The sequence below is a fragment of the Capra hircus genome, chromosome 15 (genome assembly GCF_001704415.2).
Source record: "Capra hircus breed San Clemente chromosome 15, ASM170441v1, whole genome shotgun sequence".
In the NCBI taxonomy this organism is placed as follows: Eukaryota; Metazoa; Chordata; class Mammalia; order Artiodactyla; family Bovidae; genus Capra; species Capra hircus.
Genome location: NC_030822.1, coordinates 52959465 through 52981737, shown reverse-complemented (window position 1 = coordinate 52981737; position 22273 = coordinate 52959465). Strand labels below are relative to the sequence as shown.

Below are 22273 nucleotides of genomic sequence, written 5' to 3'. Positions count from 1 at the left end.
AAGAAACAGGGAACCTAGATGAAATTGGGAAACGGACAAGAGAGCTGTAGTACATGGATTGGAAGACTGTATCTTCAGGCCTGATTTATTTCTCTCATCAGCGTATCTTGCAGTTTTCAGCATACAAGTCTTGCACATACCTTGTTACACCAGTCTTTTGGGTGTACGGGTGAGGATGTTGGGTCCAGCTTTGTCTGCTTTTCTCCAATTATTTAGGTCTTTTTTCTTTCATCAGAATTTCTAGTTCTCAGAATACAAATTCCATTCACTAATTTTGGGGGGCAGGTTCTGAACAATTCTAGGGGGTAATCACTGGCAGTTCTCCAACATACTGTGGACCAACATCTCTCTCCTTTCTCCTTTCCTGTTCCATTTGTTTAGGCTATGAAAAGTTAAATGCAAATGGTGAGACAGCCTTAGGGCTGGACAAAGGTGCTCTCAGATTTTATTGAACTGGGCTCAGAGAAGTAGTGCTGAGTCTTCTTGCTTTTCAGAATGTGAGTCATTCAACTAAAAATGACTTCAAGATTGAACAGCTGCTGCTAAAGACACACCACACACATATTTGGAGTTCCAGTGGGCTTTTATTGAGATAAATTAACAAATCAAGATTTTATCCACCATCTTTTCTTTTAAATTCAGCAGAGACTCTGGTCAATATATGTGTACATACAACATAAGACATTCCAACAAAAACACAGCCCTACTGGAACATTTGCCAATTAACAGAAAGCCAATTTTCCCATTCCCCAGATGTTTTCAAAATTGAGTCCCCACTGTTCACTTTTCAGTGGAACTGGTCCCTTGTGGCTAGGGACACTGGAATTCTATCCTGTTTTTACTAAACAAAAAATAACTTTTCTTCATTTTAATCTTGTTTCAAAAAAGGGAATAGTGACTTTGTTTTCTCCAAGCACCCCTCCCCAACAACCACTGGTTAAAATACAGTAGACTGTATCTTAATAGCCCAACCCTACCCCCTCCCTTGCCCTGCCCAGTACTGTCTACTGGAGAATTTAAATACACTTCTGTTGGAATCTGTCAGCTATGGAGGGGCACAGTCCAGGTGCCAGGCTAGCTCCCTCTGACCTCATGAACCTTTGGACACTTAACTCTTTACCCCAAAGATGAGTTTTTAGATCAGAAAGAAGTGGGTTTTCTTTGGAAGTTAAAAAACAAAACAAAACCCGAAAAACTAAAGGTATGAAGTACAAGTACAAGCTCAAAAGGTCCACTAAAGTTCACCAAGAAGTTGACTACATCAGCTCCTATGAGGCCAAAAACTTTTGGCTTGACAAAGGTATTTTGGCAGAAAAATGATTCCACAACAGCTTAAGATACACAGAATGCTAGGAAAAGTAGCAAATAAAAACAACATGGCTTAATTCCCAAGAATTTATTTCATCTTTTTGTTACTCATCTATAAGGTCAGGAGTGTGACTAAAGGCAGTTTCTGATGAGGTCATGAGCTTCCAAAGTGTTTCTAAATCCTTAGTGCAGATACCCTCCCTTTTGGGGCAAAGTAACCTCCCTCCCACCCTATTAAAAAAGAAAAAAGAAAAAAATTAAACCAAGTGATCAGAATGAGATGTTTTGGTTCCAACAATGTACACTCAAGGCTTTGTGCTGAGTTGTCTGGTTCTAATCCAAGCATGATGGTATCAAACACAAAGCACAAGGCAAAGGAAAGATGCTCCCATCTCATTCTGAAAACAAATATTGATAACCAATTGCCTCCCCCCTCCCCCCGCCCCTTGGGGCCAACCTGTATTATGATGCTGGGACCAACTTGAAAATAATTTAGAGATTATATTTAGGTTTCTCTCCCCCTTACTTATTCCCATGGAAGATCATTTTAGAATAAATTTATTCCATTCCATTCCTAAGGGAAAAGGCAAAGTTTCTCCATTGGAATGTAAGGAAGAGAGAGACAGCAAGCTGTGTAACAGTCCATAGCTCATTACACGACTATATAAACCACTGGTTAAACCAGGAGCTGATTGTAATTTAAATATTAAAAATAAGGGGGGTAGTTTTTATCCAAATGAACCACTGGAAAAATATTACCATTACTTGAACACCCAATACTAATAAAATCAACTAATAGTAACAATGCTCCTTATTTTAAGGGGGAATTGAAGAAAAAAAAAAAAAAAAAGACTAGGCTTTGACCTAGTTCGTAGAGCATCTTTCCATTTAACAATTCCTATTCAAGAGTCAAGCACCAAAACTGGACAGCTGCCTGTATAAGACTGTGTCCAATAGTGGTGTCCCAGATAGTTTTAAGTGCCACTCCTCATCAGAGGCTGTACTTCAGTAAAACTTTCAATTTAAAGTCTGTGCTTTTAGAGGGACCCACAGGCGCGTGGCACCAGTCTGAGGATGGCGAAAGACTGCGCTGTTTAGTTACCCACTCTCTCTAGCGAGACACAGAATCGTTTATGAACTTTCCTTGTTTTTCTTCTACAATGAATGATCCCTCTTATCTCGCCAGAGATGGGGGGGAAAGAGAGCTGCATCAGTACAAGGGCAAGATTTTTTGGTCAAAAGTTGATGCCTTTTAAGTTCCCTCCCCCCACCCCTCCCTGGGAAAAGGTTACTTTCTTAATTAGGCCTTGCATTTAGTAACCTACATTGGCTGGAGACACAGTGTGGCTTGGATACCAGATAAATGAGTTATTCTTTTTTGGGTTTGTACTGTGCAGCTCTTGCTACAATTTTTAAGGAGTTAGGGCTATGTCTTATCAGGAGGCATCTGCAGGATTTTGATCCTCAAGGAATTTTGGAATTACAAATAATTTTGCTTAGAACTAGGCAGAGTCAAAAAAGCAACTTTGAATAACTGACTTCTTTATCCAGATGAGTTAAGCATGAAACTTTATGTAAGACATATCCTGGAATATTTTAGGGTTTTAAAAGACAATGACAAATGGAAACCAATTTTTTTTTAATTTTTTCTTTTTTTTTTTTTTTTTTAATCCTAGATGCCTCCTGATTGACCTAGTATACTGGGTTAAAAGGGAATTAAAAACATTAAAAAAAAAGTTCACTGGTATTGATTCATCTCACTCCTTTTGCCTGGAGATCAGGCCAAACATCAAGCATGTTGGGAGGGGCACAATTTAAAGCAACACTATTGACTGTAAAGCATTTGCCAGCAATTTACAATGCAAAATGACAGATAATTCTTGTCACAAAGCAAGAGGATGGCAAGCAGCTTTCTGTAGCATGAAAGTTAACAGCTCTCGGGGTCGCCCGTTCCTGCAAGTTTATGTATCAAGGTGGGCAGAGGGCAACACATAAAAGCACAGGAGGTGATCCACAGAAAGTAAGCCCCAGAACTGCTAAAATTACCAAAGCTGGTACTGGCTAATATTCTGAAATGCAAATCCATGCTTTATACATATACTGCTCAAAGACACTGCCGCTCAATCATATCCCCACACTGCAAGGCAAATTCTTTGTCCCCTTTTGCAGAGCTTGAAAAGTTTCTCAAACTTTTAAAAAAGGCTGGCGGGGAACAGTATCAGAGAGAACGTCTCAAAAAAAATAACATCTTGAATTATAGGTTTCTGAAGCTTCCTTGCTCTCTCTGTCAGGCCTACTCCAAAGGTACTACATGAGACAGTGTGGCAGCAGTGAACCCCCAACTTCTGGGTCTCTTTTCCAATGTAGGATTCCTGTAGAGGTCTGCTCTCTACAGTAAGAAGCCAAAATACTTTTTAGATTTAGTGTTGCGGAAAACTGAGCCCCTCTCATCTTTAGCTGCTCCCATAATCACTCTAATCCCCTTAATCCCAGCAACCTTCATCCAAAAAAAAAAAATATATATATGTATATATATATATATGAACCCAGAAAAAAAACCTATTTACAAAGTTTATACAAGTATACACACCCAATTTTCTATGGGACACGCTCTGCCACAGAGGAAAGAGGGTCAAAGGCTCTGACACGTCTACACATCAAGTGCCATAACTGCTAATGGAGGCGTATGTAAACCAGTCTTTAGTGTTCTGCTATAGAGCACAAAAGGCTTGTCATATGGCTCCTGCGATGATAGACTGCTCTTTCCTTTGGGAGCGATGATGTTGCATCTACTCAGCCCAGAAGAAATTTTCACTTGGGATTGTTTTTTTTTTGTTAAATACATGTATTTACAGTGCGGATGAACTGCAGTTGCATATCAACTCCTCCACATAAAGAAAAAGAAAATGATGTTTAACATTACTAATACGTTTCATCTTCCAGCCCTGGGCTTGAGTATCAGGTAGAAAGGGAAGAGAGAGACTTCAACTTGAAACCAAAATGAAAAGACAAAAATTTTTAAAAGAAAGGAAAAAGAAAAAAAAAATACTATTGTTGATTCCTTGGGCTGTGTCTAAAAGATGATATTCTGAATGGTCTCATAGCATAAGGCACTTCGCACAAATAAGTAATAAGCTCTTCAGGCTTAAAAACGGATGAGTAACCAGGGAGAAGTTGAAATGCACTCAAGAGTCAGCTGTTGGAGAATTCTGAGATCGTAGACAAGCTTGTGTTCATCAAGGTTCTTCTCTTTTTAGGGTTTCTCCCCTTCTTTCTCTTCCTTCTTTGTCCCCCCTTCCCCAGAAAAATTTTTTAAAAACCAGCAGTTAGTGCAACTAATGTTCAGTCAGCACACAGTGCAAACAAGTGGAACAAAAAAGGTAAATTCCTTTTCAGCTTTTCTCTTCACCAGTTAAAAAAAAGAAGAAATGTCTGAGCTCTCAAGTCTTCATAGTTCCAAAATAAAAGAAGATGAAAAACCCACAAAGAGAAGAGCATTCCCCCCAAAATCGATGTGTCACAGATCCAAACGAGCCTTCCATAGTTTGTCAAAGCCTACAGAAAACAGAAACCTAAAATTACCGCTGGTAAGCCATATAAACTAGGACACACACACACGACACACACACGTGATGCACACGTGAAGCAGGCGCTCACAAATCCATCCCAAATGCTCTCCATAACAGCTTCTACTGAGCCTCTTTACACGCTATACCATCAGCTCAGGATTAAGGAATTTCCGCTAGACATCCCAGAGACAGAATGAAATCCTAAAAGTACTGGTAGCAGGCAGTAGTCATCTGCGACAATTTTAAAAAGTTTTTTTAAATCCTGTATGAACTCAACAGCCTGTTAGTGTACTAGCATACATGAGCTAGTTTTTGTCCAAGAGTTTTGTGTTTGACAAGTAAATTAGGATAAAAAGGTTAAAGTGAAGAGTTAATCTGGAGACTCTAAAAATAATGGGTAAAATGTTCACTGCTAATTTGGAAACTATCATCTCTGAAATCAGATTTTCCTTACAGGAATATTGGCTGTTTTGGAGGGTTTTTTCCTATGTTAATTAAGCCTTGTTTTAAGCATTTCTTCCAGAGTCCTATAGTCAACAAAAGATGAAAAGGTGGATGCACGGGAGACCAGTGGCCATTTAAAGTAAGGCAGTTATCCTCATAACCTGATTATACCTTTAGCAATAAGGTTTTACAGATAATTGAACCTATTTAGGTACCCACTAGAAATTAAGAGTGAATTCTAACAGATGACTGAGTGATAAAGAGCAAAATTATTTTCATATTCAAAATTGCTAATTCTTTTTTGCTTCTATTATTTTAGAAGTCTGAATTTGTCTTAAGTACTGTTCACATATATTACTTAGGAAGATGGCATTCAAGAACTGCATTTATGGATTCGCCAATAAGATCACTTCAACTGAGATACTTCCTGTTTACTGCCATTTATGTCAAGAAGTATTTCATCTTTTATTGCTAATTGTATATGGTAGGACATCACATTCCCCCTGGGGGAAAGAGGACCTTAATCTCCTTCCTTTAAACATTATGCTTACTTGGCTATTTTGTCAGGTACACACTTGCTTGTTAAGCTTTCTCATCTTCTACAGGCTCGCTGTGGTATTCTGCCACATACAGGCTCTTGTCAATGTTGCTCGGGATAGGTTTGATTTCTGTTCCCAGCTGCTCCTCAATACTTTTCAGGTTGAAGCGATCATCATATGTGATCAAGTTGATGGCTAAGCCAAGATGACCAAAGCGACCTAAGAAAAAACAATTCTAATTAATGAGTTAAATACGAGAGTCAATGTGCAAGCACTAGTCTCTAAGTGGCAAATCCACAGAGGATTAATGTTTTTATTTAGTGCCACTCATTGTTCGCAGCCTAAAGTAATAGTGTCAAAAGTTGTCAAAATACACAGTATAAAATACAAACAGCAGAGTTACAAAAGTAAGGCTCTAATCTGTAAATCTTAAATTAGGCATCAGGTTATTTTAACTTAAAAAAAATGTTCTGGAAGAATCAGAAATTGATATATCAAAAACCAAGTTTAAATTCACTATTTTAATTGCTACCACACTCTACTTCACAAAAGGAACAAAATTTAGTGATTAAACGTCTCAAAAGACTTCCACAAAGAACATCTTCCTTTTCCTCACCTGATCTTCCAATACGATGGAGATAGGTCTCTGCCAGCTTTGGGAAGTCAAAGTTTATTACCACATTCACAGCTTGTATATCAATACCTCGGGTAAACAAATCTTTAAAACAAAAACAAAGCTCCATTATATCTTTCAATTTGGTGTCATAATACTCTTTAACATTTCTAAAGGAACCTAAGCTTCACTCACTTCATGCAGTAATTCAAAAGCATCTGTAAATTATTGGCATTATTTCTCATGCACATTAACCATAAGCAGCTTTCTCTTCACAGGTTACCTTTTCCCAGTGTTGTATCAAAGTTTTAAAAACTGCTCTGAGGTAACACAGTGCAAATCAAGGATGACTGAAAAAGCTTATACACTCACAAACGAACTCCCAAGTATAATTTTCTTCACTCTATTTTTAAGTATTTAATCCAAAGTTAATAAATTATTTTTAAAGTTCACTGCATAAGGCAGAATACTTTAAAAAAGAGGCAATCTACCAGCAGTAATTTATACTTTGTTCAGAATTCTTTCATCCCATTCTGCTGAATGATTTATAACAGGTCTGAGGTAAGCTAATATGCAAGACTATCCCTTCTACTTTTTTCCAGTCCCACAATTATTATGCTAATTTAGGCTTTGACAAATACATGCAGACACAACTCCAATAAGTTCAATAAGCTAATAACTAGATTTCCCTGCACTTCTCAGCTCCACACGTCAAAATAATCCATGATGGTCAAACAAGTATTTCTAATATACTGGTTTGAATTTGTAACTTGTTATTTTCAACTGTCTCCAGATAAAATTTAAAATTGACATTCAAAGTCCTCTGCTCTATATTCTGGTTGTAACACATCTCAAAACTTCGACTATACCAACCTCACCCACTATACTTCTTTAAACTATCTTCTTAGCGATCTCTAGATTACTTTTTATGCCAGGCCCCTAACAAAATATTCCTTCTTATCCAAGTCTAAAACTCATCTATAGACTATAAATTACAATTCCATATCTTCTCAGATCACCTCAGCTAGTTATTTCCCTCTCCTATGAAAATTCAGGGCTATTTGATGTATATACCTCACACTTGCAAACTCCTTTACTCCCTTGGAGATCGAGCCCAATGCCCGTTTTTGTCAAATTTTACTGCCACATAGCCACGGCCATTTGTTAAATATACTGCCACTGAGGCAGAAGAGCAGAGTCAAGTTGCTTGTAACAGAGACCACATAGTATGCAAAGTCTAAGATATCTACTACATGGACTTAACAGAAAAAGTTTGCAGGCCCAGCCCGAGGTTCTTAATGTCATCTTTTTATCTCCGATTAAACAACTACTACTTGAGAGGGGTGGTACTTTGTATGTATTTATACATGTTACACATAAATGTTCAGTACTTATTTAATGATGTATTTGCCCACAGTTCTGAAAAATGAGCAAGAAGAAAGCACTGGCACTTCAAAAACTTATCTGAGGGCAGCCTCAGCAAGTTAATGCTTAAAATAAAACCATGTAACCACAGCAGTAATTCGTAACAATTTGAGTTCTGTAAGTACTACGAATTCTTTCTAGGGGAAGAAAAAGTATTTTTCATTCTCAAATTAGGAAATGGTTAATGGCAAATGGCACCCTTCTACTTGTCTGTACAGCTGACCCTTGAACAAATCAGGAGTTAGGGTCTCAGTTGAAAGTCTGCATATAACTACCGTCAGCCCTCAGAACCCATGCATTTCTGTATTTATCTCTGTGTATAGCTCAAAAATTAAAAAACAAAAATCTAGGTTCTTCCCTCTATCCAGAAACCTAGTTTAGATTATAAACCTAGTAGCAATACTAAGACTATATTCCCAGTGTACAGACAGGAGGCTACTGAATCCAACTGTCCCCATGCACCCCCAGTCTGCTTTTCTTTATGTAGTGAAATACACCAGAGCACAAACTAGTCTGATTCTGGCAAAAGAAAGACCATGATAAACTTCCAAAACATAGTTTCTTAACATAATTCATTTTGCATATGCTAAATAGAACTCATTCCTACATGCTACAACTATTCAGAAAATACACAAACTACAAAACTGGTTTAATAGGCAGAGATTAGGTAGGAGTGCCAAAATAAGTGTTCTGCAGTTTCAGGTACGGAACCTGATTTCAAAAGTTTTAACTACAAAAAAAAAAAAAAAAAAAGTTACCTACAGCTCATTCTCAACTTCAGAAATTCTAGAAATGGTAGGAGAGGGAGCTGACTACGTAAGCAGCTTCACTGCAGGACAGGACAGAGAAAGAACACAACTAGGAAGAAAAACAATGGGTAAAGGAATAGAAAATACCTACCAGTGCAAACAAGATTGCGGCATAAGCCATTTCGAAAATCATGAAACACACGATTTCGATGTTCCTAGGAATAAAGCAATGCGTTTATTTGATTACAACTCACACAAGCCTCCAAATTTCCATCATTTTTTACTCCTACCCAAGCAGTTTCTTTATATCCAAATTTGTTTTTATGAATGAGAAAGGAGGCACATTCAATATACATTAAAAACAAAAGGTAGGAAAAAAAAAGTCTCCCATGGGAATTAACAAGCAACAAATATAAATGTATTCATATTATCTCAATTCTTAAAGGTATTTTTTTTTGCAGGAGTGGGTTTTAAGTGACAATTTTCACTGTATTTACTTCTAAAATGTTTCAAATAAAAGATGCCACAAGTTTAGCTTAACTGAAACATCTACTACTTATCTTTTCAGTTATTATATATAAAAGCGAAAAATAACTACTTTTCAGTTAAAAAAAAATGAAAACACACTAAACTCAAGCAAAATCAATGAATCTACCATCTGGCAAACTGGTCTTTCTTTTCAATGCAATGTTCTTCCACTCTGAAATATTCTCTTCAATTTTATACATCATTTCCTGTGATAATTTTAAAATTAGGTGCCTATATGATGGCACCTGATCCATGACAATAAGCTTCTTTGAAAACCATATGGGAGCTGATTAAGTTCTTAACCTGTCAGACTACAGAAACTGCTTTCCTATCATGAAATTTCACAACGTTAGCACAAACACAATATGTTGATAGTTTTGAATTTATTTTCTGTTAAATCAAGTTCTGAAACAGATTCCATCCTTTTTCTAAAGGCAAACAATAAAGAGAAAAAGATGAACCTGAGAAGGTACACAGATAAACTAGAACTTTCTACAAACCTTCCAAAACTGTGGCTGATAGTCACACTAAAGTGGCATCTGACATGTAGTATGACTGAAGACTAAATTTTAAACAGTTCACTGTTGCTAGTGGTTACTGTACTAAACACTAGCCCAAATCCAAGATTATGGGGAAGGAAGGGAATAAAATCTCACATTTCTATTATGCTTGGCAACTGACAAACTATTCATTCATACACAATCTCTATCTTCCTAAAACCTTGTGAAATTAAGGGTACATACTATTACCCCTGTTTATAGTTAGGAAACCTTACCCCAGAGAAGTTAAAATGAAGGGTCCTTTGCCTACTGAACAATAATTTATTCTTAAACTCAGGGCACTTGGAAGAGCATTAAAACAAAATTCAAGAAATATTCAGAAAAAGCTTTTTAAAAAATCTATGCAAGTACAAGTTTTACACTCACCTGCCTCATTTTAGCATGGATATAGAAGCAAGAATAACCCAGTTGAGAAATCTTCTTGGCTAGCAATTCAACTCTCTGAGAGGAGTTACAGAAAATAATCGACTGGTTTATCTGAAGCTGAGCACAGGAGAGAGAGAGAGAAAGAAAAAGACATTAGAAAGAAAATAAAATATTGACAAACAAATGTTGAAAACACTAAGAGTTATAATCTCATGACACAGGAGATGCAAAACTATAAAAATTTTAAGTGCTACGCATTTAGTAGTAGTTGCAGTTAAGCACAGTTAATATATGACCACTCCTTCCAGGGGAAATAGAGGGTTAGGTTCCTGTGAGGAACTCTTAACTTTTTTCATCAATGGGTCAACAGATAATCTGGTTTTATGCATGTTACTGAGTTTTTTCGGGCTGCACCACATGGCTTGCAGGATCCTAGTTCCCTAACCAAGGATCTACCCAGATCCCCTGTATTGAGAGTGTGGAGTCTTAGCCACCCGACCACGAGGGAACTCACCCCACGTGTTACTGTTTTTTTAAAGACACCTTATTTACTCATGGCCAACATCACTGGATAACTCAGGTCTTTATGAAGTTTATCTAATACATCATCTCTTCTTAGGAGCACTGGACAACAAACATGTCAGCACTATGCCTAAGAGCCATTTAAAACAGTGGAATCAAGAAAAAAGCACAAAAAAAGTGGGGAATGTGGCATTAGACTGTGAAAAGGGTATTCATTTCTGAGCTCAAACAAGAGGGCAGGGATAAACAGCATGAAGTCTCAAATTTTTCACATGCATCTTCAAAGAGCATTTGAGTACTGACTTCAGAGTGACAAGAAAATTCTGGCAAGTAGGCAAACTTGCAAAAACAGATCTACTTACAACAGAACAATTATAATTACTGAGAATAATGGGATTACCTGTAATTAAGGTCAAATTATTTTAGAATCAAATTAAAAGTGCCTATGACCTGTCAATCATATAGTATTAGTTTCAGATTAACAACTGAAACTACCTTTTAGGAAAAACCATGGACTTTTTTTTTTCCTGCACTGAAAATGATGAGAAAACTGATACAACTGTTTTATTGAGGTTAAGGAATGGATAACATTCAGCAGTTGAAGTTTAACTGGCTCACCCTGGAGAAAAGTGTGTTGAGGCAGTGTACTTTTTGGCGCTCAGTTACATATGCGTAGTACTGGGTTACTCCCTTCAAAGTTAGTTCCTCCATCAGGTTAATCTCATAGGGTTTCTGCAAATGGGAATTCTGAAGGGGAAAAAAAAAAAAGTCTTATAGTTAAAGCAGAGTTTATTTCTTTAAATAAACTTTAACTCAAAATATATCCTCATACATGTCTTTCTAATAAACTCTTAATTGAAGGGATGCAGCTCTCTTTAAAATATATAATCTGTCATTACCATAAAATGGGAGATCTAACGTCCAGATATACAGCTAAGTTATTACTATTTTGTAGTTTAAATATAAGATTATGCTGTAATCAATTTATCTAGCATCAATGGCTATGTCAGACACCAGCTTAACGAACAAATAAAAATCAAAATACTTCTGTATCTTAAAACTTGAAACCAGCATCAAATATACACTAGTAATATAATTATGGATAAAGGTATACTCATGGCCAACAGGAAGGTACTGCTTCTAAGTACAGATTTATACTCACCATGAACTTCTGTACACTAAGAGGGAAAGTAGCAGAATATAATAAAATCTGTCTGTTTTTAGGTAGCGTGAGAATAATATCCTCCATTATCTGCACAAAATCCTGTGACAGCAACTTATCTGCCTGCAGTACAAAGAGAAGATGATCTTAAACACAATGAAATCATGTCTAAGGTTTTTTGTTAATAAGGAATCAATCATTCCAGCAAGAGAGTTCACAGAATGTTCCTGGCTGTAAACACTATATAGTCCAAAGGCACCAAGACACATTCAGTGATACAAAAAAAGGGAAAGTCTGTAATACTGATCTAAGGGAAAAAAAATCCTAGACAGACATAATCCTTATTCTCATAAAAAATTTTAATGTGATTTCCATTAAAGAGACATTATGGTATAATAGTTAGAAGTACAGGCTACAGCATTAAACTACCTGTATTTAAAACTTGTCAGGGATACAGTTTTTTGAGGCAGAAGCAGGGTGTGTTTCCCTTTGCCTGGCAAATAATAAAAGCTATCCTTTTCTACTTCACCCCCTCACACACACAAACAGAAAACTTGCTTCCTTCGCTATTATCTATGTTGGGAGGTTTCTTAACTTCTATTTCAGTTTCCACAATTTAAAAATCAAGATGTCTTCTTATTGTAGGAATTACTTTATAGGATAACTAACTACCTTATAGGATTGTTGTAAAAATTCAATGAAAAAACATGTAAAGCACTTAGTGCTAACACAGTCACTAATAAATGTGCTCTCTCATTACTCAAAGATAAAAACCTGTTTCAAATTAGACCAAGAGGAAATGGATCCAGTTATCTTAAAACAGACCAAATAGGAAAATAACTTCATTTCAAAACATCAACACTGGGGGGTGTGGGGGTGCTCAAGGAGAGAAGCCTGGAGCCTGATGTACAGCAAAAACAACATAACACTGTAAAGCTATTATCTTTCAATTAAAAATTAAAAAACCCAAAACATCAACACTGATTGCATATACATATAAAACACTTGCTTGCTAGGTCCCAAGAATGCAGAGCTGAGTAAGTTCTCAAAAGGCACTTATAGTCTGGTGAGAGAACACATATAACAGAGACAAAAAACCAAACAATACCAAATTGAGTATGTTAAATGAGGGGTTTTTAAGATGCCTTTTTTTTAACATGCTTTTTAAGATCAATCACAGAATGAAGACAGGTGTAGAATGGCCTTGGCTTTGAGGTTATTCAATGACTTCTCAGTGCAAAATAAAAATAAACTATCTGACTTCCCTAAGAAAAAGACACAAGGCTGAATCATTCCTATAAACACCTATCATCTATTGCTTTTAAAAGGCAAAACATGTTTTAGAAGCAAGTTATTTTGAACAAACCAACAAGAGTAATGAATTTACTAGAAGGTCTTAAACACAAAGAGGTTATCCTTCATTCATTGGCAGTTATAAACAAAGCCAAATCAGTACAGAATGGTATGTTTCCAAATGAAAGAAATGTTACCTCATCCAATACTATCATCTGGACATGATCAACTTTTGCTACGCCTTTCTTGATAAGATCCAGGATTCTTCCAGGGGTAGCTATCACCACATGCACTACACAAGATTAGAAAACATGTATTTTCGTTAATTTTAGTTGGGGCAAAAAGGATACAGTAAAGGTTTATCACATACATAGTTTATCAGAAACACTGCTGTAGGAATAATACAAAGAGGCCAAGATGTATTTTAGAATATGGATTTCCATCTCATCTTCAGTTGGCTAGAGAATACCAGTTAGTTTCACCTCTGCATGCAGTGGGCTACAGCTTTCCAATTCACCTGTTCCAAATAAGGAACATAGTTCTTTGTCTGAGGGAAACCCCCAGGGAAAAACAAAAAGTATGCCGAACTTTTGATACAGCTGCTGCTGCTAAGTCACTTCAGTCGTGATACAGCAGCTTGCCTCTAACCTATTAATAGATCAATGGTCTGCAGAAGACTGTAACAGGATCAAGTAAGATGATCATTTTTAATTAACAAGGCAGTATAAAGAATATAGTAATTAAACTAATCAAGTAACAATCATATATAAAATCCTGACTAAAATTCAATGTATAACTAAATGGATTTCAACTCTTGCTGTTTTCTTTTTTTCACTAAATAATGTTATCATGGAGAACTCTTCATGAAAATGAATACAGATCAGCTGCACTCTTTAATGGCTATGTGGCATTCCATTCAGTCTATACCCCAATATATTTAGCCAAATTTCCCTGATATTGTTCGTTTTTCGGTACTACAAACCACACTGTAGTGAACAACCTTGCATTTGTCCAATTACTTCTTCAAAAAAAGATCATTAAAAACATACATGTATAATTCTGAAACATAATGCCAAATTGCCCACCACAGAGATTGTATCAATCTATACCCCTATGTTGCAAGACAACAAATTTCTTCACAAATGCATATTCAGTTCAGTTCACTCAGTCGTGTCCGACTCTTGACGACCCCATGAACTGCAGCACGCCAGGCCTCCCTGTCCATCACCAACTCCTGGAGTTCACTCAAACTCATGTCCATCAAGTCAGTGATGCCATCCAGCCATCTCATCCTCTGTCATCCCCTTCTCCTGCCCCCAATCCCTCCCAGCATCAGAGTCTTTTCCAATGAGTCAACTCTTCGCATGAGGTGGCCAAAGTATTGGAGTTTCAGCTTTAGCATCATTCCTTCCAAAGAAATCCCAGGGCTGATCTCCTTCAGAATGGATTGGTTGGATCTCCTTGCAATCCAAGGGACTCTCAAGAGTCTTCTCCAACACCACAGTACAAAAGCATCAATTCTTCGGCGCTCAGCCTTCTTCACAGTCCAACTCTCACATCCATACATGACCACAGGAAAAACCATAGCCTTGACTAGACGGACCTTAGTCGACAAAGTAATGTCTCTGCTTTTGAATATGCTATCTAGGTTGGTCATAACTTTTCTTCCAAGGAGTAAGCGTCTTTTAATTTCATGGCTGCAGTCACCATCTGCAGTGATTTTGGATTACTAATTAGCCTTTCCAATCTTAATTAATCTTGTCAATTAGATAGGTACAATATCAATTTACTGTTTTTATATGCAATTTAAAAAATTACAAGTAAGGTTAAATATCCTTCCAATAACTAAAATAATTTTTTTCTTCTTGACTGAAATGGTCATTTCCTTTATTCATTTTTCTACTGCAATGTTTGTTCCCTATTTTAAAAACAATTTTAATAAATTACTGAAACACTTGTGTGTCAAATTACAGACAGCAAGCCAGCTTGTATCCAATCATTTCTTACCTGTATCATCAAGCCTCATTATGTCATCCCGTAAATTGGTTCCTCCTGTGGTTGCCATCACTTTGGCCCCTCCCATGTGTTTGCTGACCTGGATGCAAATTTGACTGACCTGTAGAGCAAGTTCTCTAGTGGGAACAATCACCATTGCTGGAAAATATCAACAAACAGAAAAAAGGAGGCGGGGGGGGGAGCCATATATTAAGAGTTTAAGAAGCTACAGAAATATTGCCCTTTGTAATCAAGACACTCAAATGAATAAATTTCAAAAAAGAACCTATTATAGTGTACCAGATTTAGACTTTTCCTCAGTAACAATGCTATACAATTCTTCTACTCTTCCTGGTTACAAAGCCTTAAAGGGTTCTTTGAGTTGGCAATTATTAACTCAAAATTTATTAATATTTTAGTAAGAGATCACTAGTCAAAATGCCCAAATAGGAAACTCCTGCTGCCAAGTTCTACTTATATCATATGAACATAATAGGAAGATGGCAGAAATAATTATAGATCAAGAAACCATGGGGAGAAAAAAACTGAAAATTTTACAAAAAGCTTTAGAGGTGAAAACATAGATCTACTGGGTACAGTTACAGAAATGTGTCTCTTCCATACTACTTAAGATTTTAAAATCCCCAAGCCACAAGGCTTCAGAGAGAAAAAGTTCCTGCTTTTACAAGGAACTCTGCAGACACAGCTGTCACAAGAAACATTCTAGTTCCAGTTCCATAGTTTTAAGTATCTATTTCAGACAATTTAATTTTCCCTATCTACAGGACAATAATTCTTATTTTGCCTATCTCACTGGAATGTTGTAGTAACTGTATAATATGCAAAATAATCTTAAAAACTAGAAATCTTTTTAAAAGTTAGGAATCATTTTTACAAGACAACTAGGCCATAAGCTGTGAAAAGGGTAAATACTAATTTCATATGATTTAAGTTCCAACTGAGAAAAGATGGTAATATCTTCTACACAGCTCCAAGATTTAAATCAGCATTTATAGTTTAAACCAACCTTGTATATTGTCCTTCTTCAGGTCTAGCCGTTCAAGTAAGGGAATGAGGTAGGCACCGCTCTTGCCTGTTCCGTTTTTTGCTCTAGCTAAAATATCCCTACCAGATAAAGCAATGGGAATGCTCTCCTCCTAGAAGAGATGGAACAATGCATATTACTTGTGAATAAAATCAGTACATAGGCGAGTTCTTCTCTAAAACACACTGAAAGTATACAAAGTTCCTTGGTATTGAAGTATTTTACAAAAGTAAAGACCAAATAAATTAGCAGTACCAGTCAACATCACCATTAGTATCAACTTACATTTATCAGAACTACTCATAAAATACATACTAAATTTAGTAATAAAAACCTTTGAGTTTCTATGTGTGAGCATCAACAACAGAAAAAGAGGAGGAACTTGGGCTGACACAATAAACACACAGGGGAAAATAAGCGAAGGACATTTCGCAATTAAAAACTGGAAGAAAAAACAGCACAAACAATATTCAAAAGAAGGACTATATGATATTCTGAGACTTGTAAACCAACTTGACCACAGTGAAAAATTGTAGGTTGGACAATTTTATTCCTACATAAACAGGACTCAGATGGAAAAGTTTAGTCTTGGGTCCTATCTTTTTTTAAAATTGTATTACATAATGACCAATGTCTGTCTCGCAGCCAACTTCTGTCCTGAGATGTGCCCTGACTTCTCGTTTTCAAATTTGGCTTACTCGTGTGTTTTGCAGACATGAGTGTTTTGCAGAAGATAATATTTCTTATTAGGGCAAATTTCCTAGACAATACCAAAGGATTCTCAACAATTACTAAATATTAAATACACATACACAGAGAGAAATTAAAAAAGGTAAAACAGGTATGAACAGAGGAAGCAGAACACTTCTATTTCTAAAACTAAAAAATTTTAATTTCTACAACTATAAAATTAGAAAAATAAATTAGGAAAAATATTCACAATCACTGTAATTAGCTCTTTCTATGCTTGAGCTAACGACCAAAACAAATATCTCTAGCAATTTAAAACTGTTACTGGAGAAATACCCAAGTCATAGGCATCATGACTTTCATTTCCTACCATGACACTTATTTTAGAACCCCAATCATAGGGGTCAGATGGGTTCCATATAATCAGAATAACTAACACTGTTGCCAGAACAACTGTGGAAATAGTTCAGTGACAACACTCTGTTAATTTACTCCGACAGCCAGCACTGAACAGTCTGCTTATTATGTAGGGTGAAGCAGGTCAAAGAAGAAAGCCTTGGTTTGACCCTCTGGTCTTAAATCCTTCCTTGCTTGACCACATGTGTTACTCAGCCATGTCTGACTCTCTGTGACACTGTGGACTGTAGCCCGCCAGGCTCCTCTGTCCACAGGATTTTTCAGGCGCAAACACTGGAGTGGGGTGCCATTTCCTCCTCCAGGGATCCATGTCTCCTACAGCTCCTGCTTTGCAGGGAGATTCTTTATCCCTTAAGCCACAACTCTGAGTCAACTCTATTAATCTTCAGTTGTCCCGAAGGCCAATTATCACATGGGTTCAATCTCTGTTATGGTTTTTGAACAGGTTACCAGTATACAACTCAGTCTGACAGCAGAAAAAGACTTTAGTCTCTCAGTGACTTCCTGAGTCAGGTCCTTTAAAAGGATAAGATATCTCAGTGAAGTCAGACAGGACAGAATTAGATTGGGGGTATCCTAATTCCTTTTTGGGGTTTACATTATGGCTTAAAGGCCACTGACTTCTGTTTCTCTGCTCTTTGACAGGACTTATGTTCCACAGAAACAGAAACTGTTTAAGGATAGGGCTATAACAAAGTAAGCTAGCTAGCCTGTAAGTTAAGATGCACTGTACTTTTTCTCATATGGTGGCTATTATGATTAGCAGTCAGAGAATTCAGTATATTCACTGTCTCTTACCACTGTTTGCTAGGAAAATTAAACAATTCGAAGTGAGAAAATTCAAGCCAGATTCAGACAGCTTTGAAACTCAAGAGAAGTCATGGGGAACTGCCAGGGAGAAGGAGGAAGGAAGCTAAAAATTTTAAAAACTTACTGTGATGGGTACTACACTTAGATACTTAATGTTAATTATATCCTTTCAAGTTAGGTTACTTTTTGTCTTACAAATGGCAAAATGGATCCTCAATATTGTTTTGCACAAGGTGATTAAGCAAGAAATGCTAGAATCAGGATTTGAACTTAGGTCTGCAAATAAGAGAAACTGGAACCTCATACACTACTAAGTAGAATATATAGCCATTTTGGGAAATAGTCTGGCAGTTCCTCAAAAAGATAAAAAATTACCATATGAACCAGCAATTCTACTCCTAGATATATACCCAAGAGAAATGAAAATACCTCCACAAAAAATTCTACATACATCAGTGTTCAAAAAGGCATTATTCATAATAGCTAACAGTGGAAACAACTCTACCAACTGAAGAATGGATAAACCAAATGTGGTATAGCCATACAGTGGAATATTATTCAGCAATAGAAAGGAATAAAGTACTGACACATGCTACAATATGGATGAATCCTAAAATATGCTAAGTCAAAAAGCCACAGCTGAGTCACAAAGAGCATGTTTTTTATAATCCCATTTATATGAAATTGTCTAGACTAGGTCAATCCATACAGACAGAAAGTTGATTAGTGGTTGCTTAGAGCGAGGAGGGGTTCTGGTGGCTCAGAGGTTAAAGCATCTGCCCGCAATGTGGGGGACCTGGGTTCGATCCCTGGGTCAGGAAGATCCCCTGGAGAAGGAAATGGCAACCCACTCCAGTATTCTTGCCTGGAGAATCCCATGGATGGAGGAGCCTGGTGGGCTACGGTCCACGGGGTCGCAAAGAGTCGGACACGACTAAGTGACTTCACTTTCACTTTCAGAGCAAGGAGAAGAAAGGTAACTACTAAGTTTCTTTTTGATGAAAATGTTCTAAAACTGACTGTAGTAATTGGCTGCACAACTGAATAAAAAAAAAACCCACTGAACTGCATTACTTAAAATGTGTAAACTTGTATTTCTGTGACCAATACCCTAAGGCAAAAAACAAGCAAACAAAACACCACCAGAACACAAAAACCCAAAATAAAAAAAATCCCACGAACTTAAAGGTATGTCTGATTCTGACACTTTAGCTCTCCAAAGTCCGTGTTCCAGTTCCACTGTAAGGTCTAGGGACTGAGCCAGTATGTATTTATTGTGCTTTAATAACCCTAGCATCCATTTCCCTTTCTTTGCTGTTGGTTCAGCCACCCAGTCCTGCTCGACTCTCTGTGACCCCACTGACTGCAGCACACCAGGCCCTCCTATCCCTCACCATCTCCCTAAGCTTGCCAGAGCTCATTCCATTGCGTCGGTGATGCCTCCGGCCATCTCATCCTCTTGACACCCCCTTCTCTTTCTGCCTTCAAGCTTTCCCAACATCAGGGACTTTTCCAATGAGCTGGCTGTTCGCATCAGATGACCAAAATACTGGAGCTGCAGCTTCAGCATTCAGGGCTTCTCTGGCGGCTCAGATGCTAAAGAATCTCCCTGCAGTGCTGGAAACCAGGTTTCGATCCCTGGGTTGGGAAGATCCCCTGGAAAAGGGAATGGTTACCCACTCCAGTGCTCTTGCTTGGAGAATTCCATGGACAGAGGAACCTGGAAGGCTAGTCCATGGGGTCTCGCATGACTGAAAGACCAACACTTTCCCTTTCTTAGTAGCACCCTAAACTTTTTTCTGAGGAACTGCGTTCTCTCCAGTCCCTGATGGATAGTCTAGCCAACTTCCGCAGCTAAATGGAGACACCAACTGCTTTTTAATTCCTAGGGTCAGTTGAACTTAAATCTTGGTTTCAGAGAGAACAAAATGGATACTGCGGAGGCAGTTATGATTAAGGTATCTACTGCTCCCTAGAAAAAAAAGGAGATGGAAGACAGTAATTTCAAAAATAGTTATCTCTAGCCTAAGGAATATACTCCAGTTTTACCACAGTATCTAATGAAGACATGCATTTTTGAGAATTTAGGAAAACAATTCTTTTAGCCATAGTAAATCCGTGTTAGCAGGAGGAATGAATTACAAAAGAATTAAGAATGTTCTAATTCTTAACTATAAATTTGATAAATGACTAAACTAGACTTGGTTAATGGAATAATTCCTCAAAATAATGAGATTCCCAACTTGATATGAAATTTGGTTGCCAACAGAAGTTAACTTCTGTTTTTCTCTCAATAATTAACTACCTGCTATTCCATCACCTTCTTATCTATAAAGTCCTCAAAAGTTGTGCCCAAAGTCTGGCAACAGCAAGAGCTGTCATCTTTCAATCATCTCCAAGTTAATATAAGGTTTTGCAATGTTTAACAGAATAAAACAGTAGACTCCTAGGTACACCAAAAAAGCCTGTTACTATAGAGCTATGCCTTTAAAATGGCATGGTTATGTTACTGTGCATAGCATTCAGACCTAGAACTAGAGTCACAGATGGCTGTACCAAAGAAAGATGTGTGGAACCAATCTGTAGTGTATCTGGTTCCAGTTTGTCGGTGTAAAGTTATATACTCTCAAAAGAAGATTTTAAGTGCCTAATTTTCCAATAATCTTATACCATACCCAAAGTGCAACCAAGTTTCATCTCTAAAGGAGGTGACACCCATCAAGAGGCTTTTATATTTGGAGGGGGAAAAAAATGCCCGGATAACATGGTAAAACTAAGTACTATATAAGACACAACAGACACATTTTGGCGGTGGGGGGGGGGAGAAAACAATGACAAGAAAATAAGTAAGGAGAAAAGGTAGATAAAAACAGTAGAAGAATGCCAGTCATGAGGCTGGATTTCACTAAAGAATCTCATTACTTAAGTCCTAATATTTATGGTTTGTTACACCGAGTCTAAGAAACATGTTATCTTTTATTTTCCATGGATTCTCAGACAAAGCAATACTACAGGAAAAGTCAATGTGAATGGCAGTCTCAGGTATATATAATACCTTAGATTCATACCGTGCTTGCTATTTCAAAATACACTTTGAAGCACTACAGATTCATTTCTATCATTGCAATCAAGTGAGTCACACAAATATTTTTGTTTCCCAGGGCATACAAAAATTACGCTTACACTATACTCTAGTCCATTCAGTGTGCATTAGCCTTGTGTAAAAAAACAACATACATACCTTAATTTAAAAATACTTTAAAAATACTAACCATTATCTGACAACACAGGGTTGTCACAAACCTTCAATTTGTTTAAAAAACAAAAAGACAAATGCAGTATCTACAAAATACAATAAAGCAAAGCACAGTAAAACGAGGTATGTCTGTACATTACATTTGGTCCTCACAAAAAAAATCCTGTGAGGGAGTTAATTTCTACTTTACAGAAAAAGCCATATGGTAGACTGGTTAAATGGCTGGAGAGTTACTTGCCTATATGCTATATCAAACAGGATGCAAATAACAAAGTGAATTTAAAATTTTAATACAAAGGTGTGAAACATGAGATGTTAAGGGTCCATCAAGAATTAAGTCTGCTAAATGAGCCATATTTTTTGATAAACTACTATATAAAATAAAAACCTGTAACATTTATTGAGCATTTATGACTTATTAGCCACTGTACTAAGGATACTAACATGAGTTGCCTCACTTCATCTTTACAACAACCCTATGGTATACACTGCTGTATCAACTTTATAGGCTAGAAAGCTGAGGCTTAGAGACATCTCAAATAATCAACTTGGAAAGCAGCAGAGCTGGATTCAACCTGGGCAACCTGAATGCAAAGCTAGTACTCTCAAACAGTTCTCTAGACCAAGTTCACCTACAGACATCTGTTACTCATAATTTCATCAAAACAATACAACTGAGGGCCTATTAGCTGCCACACACCCTGCTAAGTATGAGTTACAAAGTGGAATGATTCAGTAGGAAAGTAACCCATGAAACTTTTCATTCCTATAGATAAAACAGATTAACAGGAGGTACATTATAAAAAAGCAAATTCCGAAATATTTTTGGTCTCTGCACTCAGACTGCCTAATGAGGTATAACTTTATCTTCATACTTTTTCCAACCACAACAAAATTCTTCCAGCTTGTCCACAAAGGCACTCTCATTCCTAGGCAATCACTATTCTAGTTCTCCACTTGGAACATGGATCATTTCTTCCAG

The 22273-nt window shown here is 37.0% G+C and overlaps 1 protein-coding gene across 9 annotated transcripts in view; it reads right to left on the bottom strand.

The window, feature by feature from the left end:
* DDX6 (DEAD-box helicase 6) overlaps positions 565–22273 on the bottom strand; it is a 31647-nt gene continuing 9938 nt past the window's right edge. For 6 of the 9 annotated variants that reach the window (XM_018059702.1, XM_018059705.1, XM_018059703.1 and 3 more), the window contains 10 exons: positions 16101–16230; positions 15086–15232; positions 13276–13370; positions 11786–11908; positions 11242–11370; positions 10102–10218; positions 8799–8862; positions 6477–6578; positions 5873–6079; positions 565–4863 (listed from right to left, as the gene is read on the bottom strand). In XM_018059702.1, the coding sequence (XP_017915191.1) occupies positions 5904–6079; positions 6477–6578; positions 8799–8862; positions 10102–10218; positions 11242–11370; positions 11786–11908; positions 13276–13370; positions 15086–15232; positions 16101–16230 (1083 nt within the window). In that variant the 3' untranslated portion in view covers positions 565–4863; positions 5873–5903. The remainder of the gene's footprint in view (positions 4864–5872; positions 6080–6476; positions 6579–8798; positions 8863–10101; positions 10219–11241; positions 11371–11785; positions 11909–13275; positions 13371–15085; positions 15233–16100; positions 16231–22273) is intronic. The other 3 variants (XM_018059708.1, XM_018059707.1, XM_018059709.1) reach the window with 1 other exon arrangement.